The sequence below is a fragment of the Sapajus apella genome, unplaced genomic scaffold, assembly GCF_009761245.1.
Source record: "Sapajus apella isolate SASKATOON/1434 unplaced genomic scaffold, GSC_monkey_1.0 scaffold13, whole genome shotgun sequence".
NCBI lineage: Eukaryota > Metazoa > Chordata > Mammalia > Primates > Cebidae > Sapajus > Sapajus apella.
Genome location: NW_022436953.1, coordinates 17,547,670 through 17,563,730, shown reverse-complemented (window position 1 = coordinate 17,563,730; position 16,061 = coordinate 17,547,670). Strand labels below are relative to the sequence as shown.

The 16,061-nt window shown below is 45.3% G+C and overlaps 1 protein-coding gene across 3 annotated transcripts in view; it reads right to left on the bottom strand.

The window, feature by feature from the left end:
• Positions 1 to 16,061, bottom strand: part of VWA2 (von Willebrand factor A domain containing 2) — a 47,531-nt gene that overhangs the window by 23,807 nt on the left and 7,663 nt on the right. For all 3 annotated transcript variants that reach the window (XM_032281704.1, XM_032281702.1, XM_032281703.1), the window contains exons 2-5: positions 13,966 to 14,027; positions 10,774 to 10,848; positions 9,459 to 9,592; positions 3,170 to 3,279 (exon numbers count right to left, since the gene is read on the bottom strand). In XM_032281704.1, the coding sequence (XP_032137595.1) occupies positions 3,170 to 3,279; positions 9,459 to 9,592; positions 10,774 to 10,848; positions 13,966 to 14,017 (371 nt within the window). In that variant the 5' untranslated portion in view covers positions 14,018 to 14,027. The remainder of the gene's footprint in view (positions 1 to 3,169; positions 3,280 to 9,458; positions 9,593 to 10,773; positions 10,849 to 13,965; positions 14,028 to 16,061) is intronic.

Here is a 16,061-nt window from a genome sequence, read left to right as displayed (position 1 = left end):
AGCTGAATTCCTTGAGTCAAAGTCACCCAAATGGTCTTTGACTTTGAGCCCTAAACTTAACCAGCCTTTTTCTCCTGAAAATGCATACTGCATGTAATGGGTAAAGTTTTTTTTTTAAACTACCTTATTGATATAACTTATACAACATAAAATTCACACTTTTAAAGTGTACAATTCAGCGATATTTAGTATATTCACAAAGCTGTGCACCCACCACCACTACCCAAGACCAAGGCATATTCTTTACCCCAAAAAGCAGCCCTGTACCCATTAACAGCCATTCCTCATTCCCCTCAGCCCTTGGCAATGACTCATCTACTTTTTATATTCATGGATTTGCCTATTCTAGACACTTCATTAAAAAAAAGAGTCATATAGTATGTCTCCTTTTATGCCTGGCTTCTTTCACTTAGCATAGAGTTTTCAAGATTCCTCCATGCTGTAGTGTGAATCAGTACTTCATTCATTCTTACAGCTGAGTAGTATTCCATTGTTTGGATATACCACATTTTGTCTATAAATATCAGTTGGACATTTTGTATTATTTTCATTTTGGAGCTGCTATAAATAACACTGGTATGAACATTAACATACAAGTGTTTTTGTGTGCACGTTTTTAATTCTCCTGAAGTGGAATTGCAGGGTCATATGCTAAGTCTATGTTTAACATTTTGAGGAACTGCCAAACTTTTTTTCCAACGTGGCAGGCATCATTTTACAATCCCACAAGCAACAGATAAGGGCTCTGCTTTTTCCACAGACTTATCAACACTTGTTTTTGTCAGTTTTTGAGCCATCCTAGTGGCTATATGGTAGCTCACTGAGGTTCTGATCTGCATTTCCTTAATAGTTAATGATGTTGACAATCTTTTTGTGTACTAATTTACCATTTGTCTATCTTCTTTGGAAAAAATGTCTATTTACAAGGTGTTTTTGTGAGGTGATGAAAGTTGCTTAACTCTATAAATATACTCAAAACCACTGAATTGTACACATTTAATGTGTTAACTTTATGGTACATAAAATATATCTCCATAAAGCTGTTTTTAAAAAGTTAGTGTGGATAACAGTCATAGGGAAGGGTGGGGAGTCTTTTAAAAGTGCAGATTCCTGGCTGGGCACAGTGGCTCACACCTGTAATCCCAGCACTTTGAGAGGGCAAGGCAGGTGGATTGCTTGCGCTCAATTCAAGACCAGCCTGGGCAACATGGCAAAACCCCGTGTCTACAAAAAATAGAAAAATTAGCCCAGTGTGGTGGTGCAGGCCTGCTGTCCTGGCTATTTGGGAGGCTGAGGTAGGAGGGTGGTGTGAGCCTGGGTGGTGGAGGTTGCAGTGAGTCAAGATAGCACCACTGCACTCCAGCCTAGGCAACAGAGTGAGACTGTTTCAAAAAAAAAAAAAAAAGCAAAAAAGCACATATTCCTAAATACACCAAGACCAGAGAATGATTCCACAAACCTGGGAGGAAGCACCTGCACTGTGTGTCTTAGTCAAAGATATGGAGCAAAGCTGAGACTATTCTCTGTAAGAAACCAAATATTGGAGGCCCCAAGGGCACAAAGGCTCCTGGGGAAGAAGAAAAGGCGGATGTGCACTAATATATTTTTTAAACACATATTCATGAGCTCTTTCCTTTTGTACTTTCTTGCATGATGACTTGCCCCTTAATCTGTTCAAGGGCAGAGGGAGGCGCTGGGATAGATAGTCTCAGGTAAAAGTCAGTGAGGGTTCCTAGGACATTCTTGAGGCCTGCAGGGCTCCCAGAGTCCCTCCTGTACCCATTGCAGGGCCTCAGGCTTCTTGAGGGCACTGGTAGACCTGCAGAGGCCTGCAACTGGGAAAAGGCTCTCAGAGCTCAGGGCCTTTGCAATGAAGGAGACAGCCATAAATGGCCATGACCATGGACTTCGGAGGATTTCAGTGGATACTAGTACAAGGGGCAGCAGGAGCCCAGAGTGAATCCAGAGACCAGGGTGGCAAGGGGCAAATCAAAGTCATTTTTCTGTGAGGGCTTGGAACACTATGTATGTGTGTGTGTGTGTGTATATATATATATATATATATACACATGTATAAATATGTGCATATGTATATATGCATATATCTATGTATCACATGCATATTTATATGTGTATGTATAATATATAAAATATTTATACACAAAACATAGGTGTATAAAAACATGAGTGCATACACACATCATATTCAGATGAACACATCAGCTAACTTATAATATGGGTAAAGCAAACATATGACTATACGTATATTTAGGGGGTGATATTGTTTGGATGTCTGTCCCCTCCAAATCTCATGTTGAACTGTAACCCCTCCTACCAGGCCCCAGGCCTATCAGACCTGGGGCCTGGTGGGAGGTGTCTGGATCATAGGGGCAGACCCCTCATGAACGGCTTGGCACCATCCCCTTGGTGATGAGTGAATTCACATAAGATCCGGTTGTTTTAAAATGTGTGGCCCCTCCTCCTCTCTTGCTCCTGCTCTTGCCATGTGATACACCTGCTCCCCCTTTGCCTTCCACCATGACTGGAAGCTTCCCGAGGCCCTTACCAGCAGCAGATGTTGGTGCTATGCTTCCTGCACAGCCTGCAGATGAGCCAACAAAAGTTCTTTTCTTCGTAATTTACCCAGCCTCAGGTATTTCTTTATAGCAATGCAAGAACAGACTAACACATTAGATGTGTATATGTATGAGCACATAACCAGATATTCACAATTTTTAAAGCACTCTCAATAACAGAGGGGCACTCTTTTTAGACCACAAAAACAAGGCTCAGAGAAGTGTGGTGAACTGTCCAGCTGCAGTGGTCACAAGGGACAGAAACGGGACCAAGACTCAGTGTTCTTCCTGTCCCTCCAGGCTCTAAATCCTATTTGTGACCTTCAACAGCACTTTCTCCTGGGTAATTGACAACTATGCCTCACAGCAGCAATTTTTTTGCTTGCACTTAAATTCCCACCTGGGACATTGTCATGCAATAAGGAGGGGCAGCCTTGAGCATGGAATTCGCATGACCCTCTGTGCCCAGCTAGGCTCCTGAAAGCAGCCCACAGTCCTCTCTGTGAGCCCAGAGCAGGGCCAAACCCTTCAAGGGAGCGATTTTAAGAGTAGCTGGCCTCACCGTAACCACAGCAGTATCTGATCATACATACTTGAAAACCATCCTCTTGATTTTTGCCTTCACTTCCTGTTGGGTTGAAAATGAATCCAAGGGGAATTCCAGATGAGGAGTGGAACTGAACTGGAATGCTCCCACTCTGACCTGCAGGAGGAGACAGGGGGTTCAGGGCCCTGAGACTGGGGTTGAGTCAAAAACATTCCTAAGAGGAAAGAAGGGGCAGGAAAGGTTAACAACCCTGCCTCCTACCCACTCAACAAACACCAGTGCCAGAGCTTTCTCCAGTTCCCTAGAAGAAGGCTCCAAAGACCCATTTGAAGAATCCGGAAAAAAAAAACACCAAATCTGTGTTCTGCACTGACAACCCCCAGTTCAATCTTCTTGACTTACCTCCTGCTAGGCAGCTGAACATTCTGGCAGCTTTCTCAGCTGAGTGTGTGCATCTTTAGGGCAAGGTCTCTGCTCACTTTTACCAACTGCCTCCCAGCTGCCAGTGCTATCTTGAGCAGTTTCATGCACTATCTCACTTAATCCACAGAGACACTATTAACACCCACATTATGGTTGGAGAAACCCCGATGTGGAGGACTGGCCCAAGGCAAGGGCTTACGTGCCCAGGGCTAGTAAGAAAGGCAGCCAGGTCATTGGACTTTGTGCCTGTGGTCTTCCCTAAGGCCTAGTTATATCTCCTGCCTTCTCAGTAGCCAGCACAGGCCAGCAGCAAAACGCTCACTGACCCAACTGGGGCTGCTGCAGAAGCTAACCACAGCCCCCATCACTAGTAACCCATCACTGACCACAGCCACCCACAACCCCATCCTTCACTGGGTGGTCAGCCCCACCAGGCCTGCTCCTGCCTAGCTAGACAAAGGCCAGGTCTCTAGACCACAGTCAGACTGGAGGGACAATCAGCATCCACCACTGAGACAACCAATATTGGGGCTGAAATTCTGTAATGAAGGAGTGAGAACACTGGTAAATCCACAGAGATTCAGTGTCCTAATTGAGGAAGCCATAGGAGATCCAATGCCTTGCAAAACTGGAGAAAAGACACAGAGTAAAGTTGCTCTCTGGATCCTTAAGTCACTAGCATGTCTTCAGCAGAGAAGGCTATAAATATTCAGGTTTCCTCCCGAGGCCTCAAGCCCTGCACCGAATCCTTAGTTCTCCAAAACCCCTGGAGAAATGACATTCTCCGTTACTATTCTCAAAACCAACCCTAGTTCTGGCCAAGACTGCAAATGGGCCAAGTGAGTCATGTTTAAGCAATGATGTTGCCTTCTGCTCCCCACTGGAATTTCCTCACTGCCGTTCCCTTGACAGGCCTGGGACTTGGGAGATGATGGAAATGCCCTGCCACACCAGGCCAGCTGCATCTGCTCTGGATCAGCGGGGTAGGGTTCCCTTTTGCACCCAGGATGCTCTGGGGACAAGCTGGTGGGTGCTGTAAGCAGGAAGAAATGTCAGTCTTCAGTGGGCATGTCGGGGAGATGGACACAGGAAAACAAAGCCACGTCTCGGGAAGAAGCTTCTGGGAAGGAGCTCTTGCTAGGTTTCCCTTGAAGTTAGTGTGTGATTAAAAACGGGCATCTCAAACCAGGGGGAAAAGATGATCTAGTCAGTCAATGATATTGGGACAACTGGAGAGCAATCTACAAAAAGATAAAGGGTAAACTACAAATGAATTCAAGATTTTGGTGTGAAAATGTAAATATGAAAGTTCTAGAAAAACTCGGGAGAATTTCTAAAATTTCAATGTGTAAAAGACCTTACTTTCTATTACTTAAAATCCAGAAGCCGCCCGGCGTGGTGGCGCACGCCTGTAATCCCAGCACTTTGGGAGGCCGAGGTGGGTGGATCACGAGGGTTAGGAGTTCAAGACCAGCCTGGCCAATATGATGAAACGCCTTCTCTATTAAAAATAAAAAAATCCAGAGGCCATGAAGGAAAGATTGATAAATGTGACTGCATGAAAAAAAACCCAACAACTTGTGCAGGACAAAACATACCTTAATGGAATGAAAGAAAAAAAAAAGAGGCAAAACGGAAAATTTATGTGCAATTCATGTTAAAGGGTTAGTTTCCTCAATATATAAAAGAGTATCTGGGAATCAACATATAAAAAACTAACAATCCAACAGAAAATGGGCAAAGGATATAAACAGAGAACACAGAACAGGAAATACAAAATAACTCTTTAAAGGAAAGATACCTGGCCTTACCATAATAAAATAGCATTTTTCCCCATCTGTTTAGCAAAAAACCAACTACAATATTTACAGGTTTAAACAAGTGTTCTCAAACATTGCTTGTAGAAATGTAAATTGGTACAGCATCCATGGAGGGCAATTTGTTAATATTTATTGAAAATTTAAAATGCACAGAGCTACTGGAAATTTATCCTACTTCCACATGTGAAATGTTATTTACGAGAGCACAGTATATTTTAACAGCAACTATCCATCAATAGAGGTTAATTAGACCTTGATAACTCCTTATGATAAAACATTTTAATGAGCTGTAAAAAAGTTATGCCTGTGTATACGGATATGGAAAGATTTCCAAGAAAACGTGAGGAGGAAAAAGGCGGGAGGGAACAATGTGTCTAGCAGGCGATCCTTTGTGTAATAAGGGAGGAAGAAGAATATATATTCATCTTGTCTGTATTTGCACAAAGTGATTCTGGAAGGGACTCAAGAAAACAAGTTGAGGGACTGGGCAAATGGAAGATGTGTGGGCGAGAGGGAGGCTTTTCACTGTACATCTTTTTATTGAACCCATGTGAATGAATGAATTAGTTGAAAAAAATAACCTCCCCTGAGACCAACAGCTGGGTGTATTTACTTGGGTTAAACAGGAAGAATGTAACTTCAAAACAAGAAGGAAGCAGCTTAAGTCAGTAGTTAAGGCATTTTGTTTAATTGGTGGTTTGGGAGCCAAATAGTTGCCTTTTATCTTTAGTTTACTGTATACTCAGAAACAGGTCCACCCAGCTGCCCAGCTGTCTCACCACGCTGTAATCACTCTGCCCCAGTCATTACATTAGAGCCAGGAAGTGAAGTTCTTAGCTTTTAAGTGTTAAGAGGAAGACTTCACATACCTTAAATCCAGCTCAACAACAGAGCATCCATAAAATCTTAATTTACAGCTACTTGACATTTCTTCTTGAAAACTAAAGTTAAAGACAGTAAAACTGGGCACAAATCAAATCCCTTGTACACGGACACAACAAAAATACAAAAACCACAGCAGCAAATACATAAAACCTGTGGCCACAAGTCAGACTGACCCACCTTAAATCGCCGTCATGCAAAATCCCTTCTGCAGCATGCCAAGGGCTCCACTTGACCTTGGAGGTCAAGACACTAACTCATTCACCCAAGCAAACACTCAATTCCTCTGCTTCCCAAGTCTTGCTGCGAGCAAGTTTTTCTCAAGTTAAGCCCAAATCTAACTCCCTGAACACCCAGACTCTACCCTTAAAAAACAGAGCCATTGTCCTCTCTCTTTCACATGAAAATGATAATCAGGTTCCCTCATTTACAGAAGTTTCCAGGCCTTTGGCTGTCCTGGCTCCCTCTCATGGGCACTGACTGTTTTGCCCATGTCTAACCAAAAAATCAGCCCCCAGGACTTAACGACACTTTCTACCTGTGGTCCAGCAACGTCCCGGTTAAATTCCCTGAACTCCGGGATCTGCTCCCAACAGCATCAGCCAGGAAATTTCTCGTCACAGTTTTCTTACACCACTCCCTCCACACACACATACACCGCCACACTGCTGGCCATTTGCTATGTGATAGCAGGGTGTGAATGCTGAGGGTCAAGACAAATGGCCTAATGGAGCAGGTCCTGGGCTGAAGAGTCAAAAACCCCAGTTCTTCCATACTTAGCTCTCTCCTGAGGTTGCTGTGTGATCCTCAGCAGTCACTTAGCCTCTCTGAACGTGTTCCTTCATCTGTGAAACATGCACTAATTATCCACAGGACTTTTCATTCCCAACTTGTCAACCCCAGGGTCTCCAGGCTACTCATTTCAGGACACGCTACATCAATGCCAAGTTCAACAGTGTTTAATCTTTATATTACCTCCTTCGTGAATAACTAGTGATGCTTTATAAAGTAGACTTTTAAAAGCAGGGTCCTGTGCAGAGGATGGTGGGGAAATGGCATTTCTTGGCCCTGGCCCTTTTAGGGTCTATGCTGGGTTAACATCATGGTTAGAAAACTTCTGGGCTGCTTGTGCCTAGCTTGAATGATGCCTGCTATGGTATCTTCAGAAGCAAGATGGTCTCAGCTCCAGGAGTGTGTTCCAGCTCCCAAAATGACACAGCATTCTGCAGAAAATCTGGCCCTCATGAAAAGCCACTTATGCTCCTAAATCCTAGAGGTTTTACTACGATTAATCTTGGAATGTTATCTTGGAAAACCACTTCCTTCCTCAACCTGTATGCAAATGGTCTCTAATGCAAGTAATTACAGCTTTTCCGGACTACAAGCTTCTTAATTTTTAAGTTGACTTTTGGGTAAGTTCATGTAATTCAAAATCCAGAAAATATTTAAGTTTGTATTGATGAGTCTTTTCTGGCCTTGTGCCCTATCAACTCACTTCCTAACCTCCCCATCAATGCAAAGCACCGTTTTCAGCCTCTTGAAAATCCATCCAAAGCATATACAAAGAAAATACAAAGATAGATTTTCATTCATCCCTCCTTATTTTTTACATAGAAAGTAACATGTTATACACACCATTTGCACCTTACTTTGACACTTCATTTGTTTTAGTGTTTTTCCATATCAGAGAGCTTCCTCACTCACTTTCTGGAATTGCCTAGTGTTTCAATATATGCATGCATCATAATGGATTTATCTGTCCCTCCTCAATGTACATCTGGATTGCCTGAAATCTTTTTTTTTTTTTCTGAGACAGAGTCTCACTTTGTCGCCAGGCTGGAGTGCAGTGGTGTGATCTCGACTTACTGCAACCTCTGCCTCCAGGGTTCAAGCAATTCTCCTGCCTCAGCCTCCCGAGTAGCTGGGACTACAGGCGCGCGCCACCATGCCCAGCTAAATTTTTGTGTTTTTTAGTAGAGACAGGGTTTCACCACGTTGGCCCTGATGGTCTCAATCTCTTGACCTCGTGATCCGCCTGCCTTGGCCTCCCAAAGTGCTGGGATTACAAGCATGAGCCACCGCGCCCAACCTGCCTGAAATCTTTTATAGTTACACACATAATGCTGCAATGAATAACTCTATATGAGTACTATTTTGCATGGGCATGAATATTTGTAGAATAAATTCCTTTATGTAGAATTGCTGGGTTAAAGGGTCCAAGCCTTTGTAACTGGGATGAATGCTATTGGATTCCCCCCTAGAGGCTGCACCATTTCACACTCCACCAGCAGTGTATGGGAACACCAGTTTTTTCAAGATTTGCCAATGAAGGATGTCACCAAATTTAGGTTTTTGCTAACTCAGTAGGCGAAAAATTGTACCTTAGGGAGAGGGTTTGCTGACGCTCTAAGTGACGTTGGGCTTCTTTTCCTTATGCCTAAAGGCCTTGCGTGTTTCATTTTCTGGGAACTGCCTGTGTTCCTTGCCCATTTTTCTATTGGATTGTTCATAAAAATGCACCTTTCAGAAATAAAAGCCACAGCTACCACTCTCTGCCATATTTAAGACTTACTATTTGAAGAACAAGAAATGAGAACATTGGCTGGATTCATCCAGGCAGTAGTTCCTCTCACGTGCGAGAGAGAGTAGGAGCTGTGCTTCATCTTCCGTCTGCTGAGGTAGTAATAGCTTCAATCTGCTTAGCATGCTTTCCCTTTCCCGTTGTTCTGCAAACACAACCTCTCTTTCTAGAGGAAAGTCAAATCCACTCCCTAACCCAAAAACGTGGCGGAGCTCTTAAGGTCTGGCCAGAAACTCTCTTCCCTCTGACTGCTGTGATTGGTCAGTGGATTATCATGTGACCTAGGCCTGTCCAATCAGAACTCTCCCTAGGACTTTGGCCATCTCTATAGAGAAATAAGTCTCCTAATTTTTACTGGGTCACTAGCTTGAAGAACAATGTAGGACAACTTGGCTATATCAGGAAAACCTGGCTGGGAAGGAAGTCAACCAAAAGAAAAAAATATTGAGAGATGGAGAAAGAAGAGAAAGATGTCTCAGCCTCAACTCAGTTCTTGGATCTCACCATGCCTGGAACCAGGATTCAGCCCCTTGGTCTTCCCAGCTCCACACGCCGGTAGATGCCTCCTCTGCTTGAGACCGGGTTTCAGAAGATGCCCTAACACGAACACAAAGGAGACTTGCACTCACCCTCTCGGGGCTGATGTCCAGAGCGTCACAGACTGTGATGGCAAAGTGCTTGGACCTTTCAAAGCTCCCTTTCCCGATGCTGTGAGACCCATCTAGCAGAAACAGGATGTCCACTGCAGCTGAGCACCACATCACTAGGGAGAGTGGGACAGACAGGTGACAACCAGCAGCAAGTGAGTCTCACTCCTGAAGCAGAGTGAAGGCAGAAACAACCTTGTGGTGGGCCGGCCTGCTGCCCCTCTTAGCATGAAAGGGGAGGACTAACCTGCAGAAGGTGGCCCTCCTCTAAAACAGGAGGCACACACACATGGATGTGATACTCACAAATGGCCCCTTACATGAAAGCCCTTGTATTATAATAATGGGAGAACATAGTTCAACACCACCAATTAAACTCTATGAGGGGGTCTACTGGGCCAGTGAGTGGCACTGCAAAGGCTTGGTCCCAGGCCTCAGGGAGCCACAATATAATGTGGACACAGGCACCCTGATATGTGAGGCCATGTTACCCAAGAGTTCAGCAGCAGTACTAGCAGCCATGTTCAGGGATACTGATTAGAGTGGAAGAGGAAGGAACATGGTAGGAGATGGGCATGGCAGGTAGCCACCTGGTTACCTGGTGAGCAGATAACAGAAATCCTTGAGGTATGGGCCAAGTAATTCAATAATAAGAATTTACTGAGGTTGGGCATGGTGGCTCACACCCAGAATCTCAGCACTTTGGGAAGGAAAGAGGGTAGATTAGTTGAGTTCAGGAGTTCTAGATCAGCCTGGGTAACATGGCGAAACCCTGTCTCTACTAAAAATACAGAAATCTATATGGTGCATGCCTATGGGCCCAGTTACTTGGGAGGCTGAGGATGAGGCAGGAGGATGGCAGTGAGCTGAGATTGTGCCTTGCACTCCAGCCTAGGTGACAAGAGGGAGACCCTGTCTTTTTTTTTTCTTTTTTTTTTTTTAAAAAAAAAAAAAGACTTACTGAGCTGTTTTTGTTTTTGAGATGGAGTTTCCCTCTTGTTGCCCAGGCTGGAGTCCAATGGTGCAATCTTGGCTCACTGCAACCTCTGCCTCCTGGGTTCAAGAGATTCTCCTGCCTCAGCCTCCCGAGTAGCTGGGATTACAGGTGCCCCATTTTGTTTTTAAACCAAGGAGAGTAACTTGGTCAGGCCCCTGTTTGGGAAAAATGACTCTGGCCACAGCATGAAAGGAAGATGGGAGAGGGGCAGAAACTCTCTGGGGGAACACAGTTCTCCTCCAGTCCATCACACAGAGGCCTGAGTGGGCATCTGGAAGGTGAGGAAGAACCTGGGCTTACTTTTGCTGGCAGCTGAAATCTTCCCAATGGTTTCTCTGCTTACATGGACTTCCTGGAGAGATAGAGATGGGGGCACTAAGAGAGAAAACACCAGAAGCAACCATTAAAATGCTGAGAGGGGAGGAGTCTCAGTCTCTGTTAAGTGACCAGACTGAACAGGTAACAGGAGAGAAACCTAGAATGTGAGGGAGTGATGATTCTTGCTTCTCAAAAATTACCAGACAGATAACACAAAGAAACCCCCCAGGTCCCCCAGTTCTGTGAGTTATCTTTGTATTTAAATGCAGGTACGTCAAACACAAAGAGGAAAAATAACACACAGTGGGACTCTGAAAAGTTTTGTCCCTGGTCAGGTGTAGTAACGGGAGTCCCTGGGAGGGCAGCTCCTTGCACTACCTCTAGGCACATCCTTGGAAGCTCCCTCACTATCCCCACCTGCCAGGTCCTGCAGGAAAGACATCTCACTGCCTTAAAAATTAACCTTAATGGCCAGGCCTGGTGGACGGACTCCAGAGACTTCATACATTTAGTCTCCACTAAAAATACAAAAATTAGATGGGTGTGGTGGCACACGCCTATACTCCCACCTACTCGGGAGGCTGAGACAGGATAATTGCTTGAACCCAGGAGCTAGAGGTTGCAGTTAGCCAAGATCGCACCATTGTACTCCAGCGAACTGTGCCTCTCTGCACCCAGTGCTCAGCTGTCATGGCAGGTGCCAGGCTTCAGGTGAGCCCACCTTGAGCCTGGGTGACATCTCCAGTGCTCCCTGTGAAATTTCCTCAGGACTGCAGAGGCTCTCCCCTGGACAGGCAGCTGCTTCATGTGTGACTGCTGCTGCTTTTTCCACTCAAGTCAGCAGCCCCCTCTAAAGACCAGCTGCCTGGGCTCTGGAACTTTTTTCCATTTTTTTTGTTTTGTTTCATTTTTTGAGATGAAATTTTGCTGTCACCCAGGCTGGAGAGCAGATGGGGTTTCACCATGTTGGCCAGGATGGTCTCGATCTCTTGACCTCATGATCTACCCACCTCAGCCTCCCAAAGCGATGGGATTACTGGCATGAGCCACCACACCCAGCCAGGGACAGAACTTTAATCTGTAGGATGTGTGATAATACTGAGCAGGCAGCATTGAGACTCACTAACCTAGTCAAATTCTTTCATATTACAGACATGACAGCCAAGTCTTAGAGGGAATTTCCATACATTCTTATCTTTCCAGAGAAGCTGAGCAGTAAGGTAAGGCTAACCCAGGAGTAGGAAGAACTGGGTGTTAGTCCCAGCTCTGCTACATGGCTGTGTGACTTTGGGCAAGTCACATGGCCTCTCTGGAACTCCCCTGCCTCGTCGGTACAATCCAAGGATGATCAGATCAAGTGCATGTGACCGCGATCAGGAGGCTGGACAGGGCCACAGAAGGCAAAGGTCCATGATCAGCTGGAACGGAACCTGCACTGTGCCTGGAACTCCAGAGACTTCATTCAGGCCCTAACCCCAAACACGTCTCACCACTCCCCAACTCCTTGGCCATGAAGCTATTGTGTTACACTTTCCATCCTCCCCACCTGGCTTAGAGACAGAGGGAAACAGGTGGGCTGGGCAGCCAGGCTGCAGCCACAAGCCCTCAACTTCCACCAGCCTTTCTGATCCCCGCTAGGTTCCAGGAAACAGGCAGGTGTTAACAGTAGGCAGTTCAGCAAAAAACAAATACCTACTCACAGAAACACAGACCAGGGAGGAACAGCAAGAAAGAATCCTGGATGCCACTGTGTTACCCCTCGACTTTGCAGAAGAGGATCCCAAGCCTCCCAAGTCCGCCTCTTCTTACTTGTAAGACAGAAATCTGCAGACACACATCAATTCCTTCCAACCTTCTCATATTTCAAAGAGGCTAGAACTTGAAAGGGACAAAGTAGGAAGTAAAAAGAAAGTTGATTTGCTCCATTATTCATTCATTAATCTACTTCCGGAACATAAACCATGAGTCACATCCAGTGCAGGCCCTGAGATAATACAGTGGTGAAGAAAGAATGTTAAAGAATGTACAGTCTCTTTCCTTGAGGAGCTTACATCTTACAGAAAAGATGTCATTTTTTAACATGCACACTAAACTCTTTTCTTTGTTGACTGCTACAGAGCAGGGGCTACAGGGGGCTTGAAGAGGGGGATGTGGCCTGATCCAGGAAGTCCTGGGGGAATTGTGTTGGGGCCAAAGGATGGGGAGGAGTTTGCCAGGGTGGCTTGCTGGGGCAAGGGGGTGATCCAAGCAAAAGAGCAGCATGATTCAGATCCTCTTTGGTGGGGAGCAAGGATGCAGGGCAGGACTGGAAGGAGGGTGGGGTCGTGGTGCAAAGGGCATGGGGAGGGCCCCCAGAGCGGACTCATGATGGCCACAGAATAAGATGAGACAAATACTCTTAAGAGCCACAGAAAGTCACTGAAAAGTTTTAGTTGGGGGTGAAGAGGGGTCCAGACATGATCCAATTTGCATTTTGAAATGGCCACTGTTTCAAAATGAAATCAACCTAAATGCCCATCAATGACAGACTGGATAAAGAATATGTGGTACTTATACACCATGGAATACCATGCGGCCATAAAAAGGAACCAGATCACATGTCCTTTGCAGGGACATGGGTGGAACTAGAAGCCATTCTCCTTAGCAAACTGACACAGGAACAGAAAACCAAACACTGCGTGTTCTCACTTGTAAGTGGGAGCTGAACAGTGAGAACACAGGGACACAGGGAGGGGAACACCACATGCTGGGGCCTGTCAAGGAATGGGGTAGGGGGAGGGAGAGCACCCAGGATAAACAGCTAATCCATGCTGGGCTCAATACCTAAGCGATGGGTTGATAGGTGCAGCAAACTATCATGGCACACATTTACCTATGTAATGAACCTGCACATCCTGCACATGTACCCTGGAACTTCAAAATAAACATAAAAAAAGAAATGGCCACTGCATGGAAGATGATCTGGAGGAGGACCAGGGACCCAGGGAGACCAGGCAGCAGGCCACTGAAGTGGTCCAAGCACAGGATGGCATGGCTTAGACTAGGGAGATGGCCACAGAGGGGAGAGATGCAGATGGATTCAAGAGACCTTTAGAATTGAAAATCAACAGGATTTGAAACACTCAATCCTACCCCCACCCAAGTACTCCCCCACCACCAATAAAAACATCTTACCTCTGAAAAACAGGAAAATACAGACGGTTTCCAGCAACAGGAAAGGGGGCATGTTGATGTAACTACAGGCCAGGAAAAGAAAGAATCAGCAATTAGTTCTGTGAACGCCCCAAGTCACACCACCAAGCAAGATGCCAACTCAGCCTTTTCCAGGTCACAGATATGACCCTAGAGGCCCTCACCGCAGTAACTACAGTGGTCTGGAAAAGACCCCAGTTCCCAAAGCCATGTGAGACTTTACTCCAATTACTTTCGTTTTAATGAGTCTAACATCTAATGTTAGTTTTAACGAATATGACATCTAATGTTAGATTTAACCAATCTAACATCTTCCCCAGGACGCCTCTCTCACCCACCTCCAAATGCACCCCAGCCCTCCACAACAGGCCCCAGGAAGGTTTGCTCTCCTGCTCTCCCCAGAGTTAAGAGGCCCCAGTCTTGGCTCTGCCTGGGCAATTTGCATTTTGAAATGGCCACTGTAAAGACATGGAATCAACCTAAATGCCCATGAATGACAGACTGGCTAAACAATATGTGGTACCTATACACTGTGGAATACTATGTGGCCATGTGACCCTGGCTAAGTCACTCCTTTCTCAGGGTCTCCATTTCTTCATGAGGAGTTATAATTCAACAGGATGAAGATCTGCTTTTCAATGTCCTCATGTTCTGAAACCTTCTAATGAGGTTAACAAACCTTTCCCTAGCTAACAAGACAACATCTGAAGAAAGCCTGTACTATCTACTAATAATCTAAATTATCTACTAATCATCTAAACTATTCATCAATCATAATCTGGCTGAAGAAATTTTTTTTTTTTTTTTTTTTGAGATGAAGTGACACTTCGTAGCCCAAGCTGGAGTGCAGTGATGCGATCTCGGCTAACTGCGACCTCTGCCTCCTGGGCTCAAGCGATTCTTGTGCCTCAGCCTCCTGAGTAGCTGGGACCACAGCCACATACCACCATGCCTGGCTAAGGAAAATTATCTTTTAAGAAGTTTTTTTTTTTTTTTAAGTGTAGGCCAGAGAGCCTACATAAGCCCAGGGGCCCTAGTCCTCATCCTGGTGCCCTGTGACCTTGAGAGAGGCTGTGGTTCCTCCCTTACAAAGTGAAGAAAATGGCCCCAATACGGCTAAACTGTCTTATGGTTTAAAAGTCCCATTGGATCATGGACCTATGTTTAGACCTCAAGATACATCCAGCTCTGTGGATTTTTTTTAGACATACTTATTTACTTCCGTGGCTTTCTATTTTAAGACGTAATTATTTATTTGCATATTTAAAGTTTACACACATGCCATGACTCCAGTGTTTAAAAAAAAAAAAACCCCTTAACAGCCTCTGAGACACATAGTCTCTTCTGTATCTCAAGCAAGTCCCTAAATAGAGGTAGAGCAAGTGTTCCTATTTTACACACTTTCATATGGGAGGTAAGTGGTTAAGGAGGACTAGAAACCCAACCAGGCCTACCAGGATGCTGGACAGACACAGAGCATTCCTATGGGAATGCCACCAGAGGAAAAAATACAAGTCTGTACAAAAATTTTTATTTTCATACTTAAGAAGAATTGCTACTCATTCCAACAGCTTTTCTAGGCTTGGCCAACCCAGTAAGTTACACACACACTCAAGTACCTGGAAGGTTATTGCACAGCTCCTTAACCGATCGAGTCGGGGCAAAGTGGTCACTTTCCCCACAGCCAGACTCTGGATTTGTCTCCTGTGAGGACACCATGCCTGGCACGGGTGGTGGGGGGTGGGGGGTGGGGGGTGGGGGGGGTGGGCGGCAGCTGTAGTGAAACCTTGCCTCCAGATTACAAACCAGTATAAGTAGCACAATTCTCATGGCTTTGTTCACTTTGGAGTGTCATGTTTGGTGATGTGGAGCTTTCTGAATAGAGAGGTTGAGGCACTGCCAGGTGCACAGTAGAACAAATATTTTCTGTGGTGCTCTAGACTGAAGGCGGCAGTCAGTGGTAAAATGTATGTCAGTAGCTCGTTCCTGACAGGTTACACAGCAGCCTTGGCTCAAGGATTCCTCCCCGTGCACAATTCCTACGACTGTGGGCTAGGTGATTCTTTGTTTTGGCAATT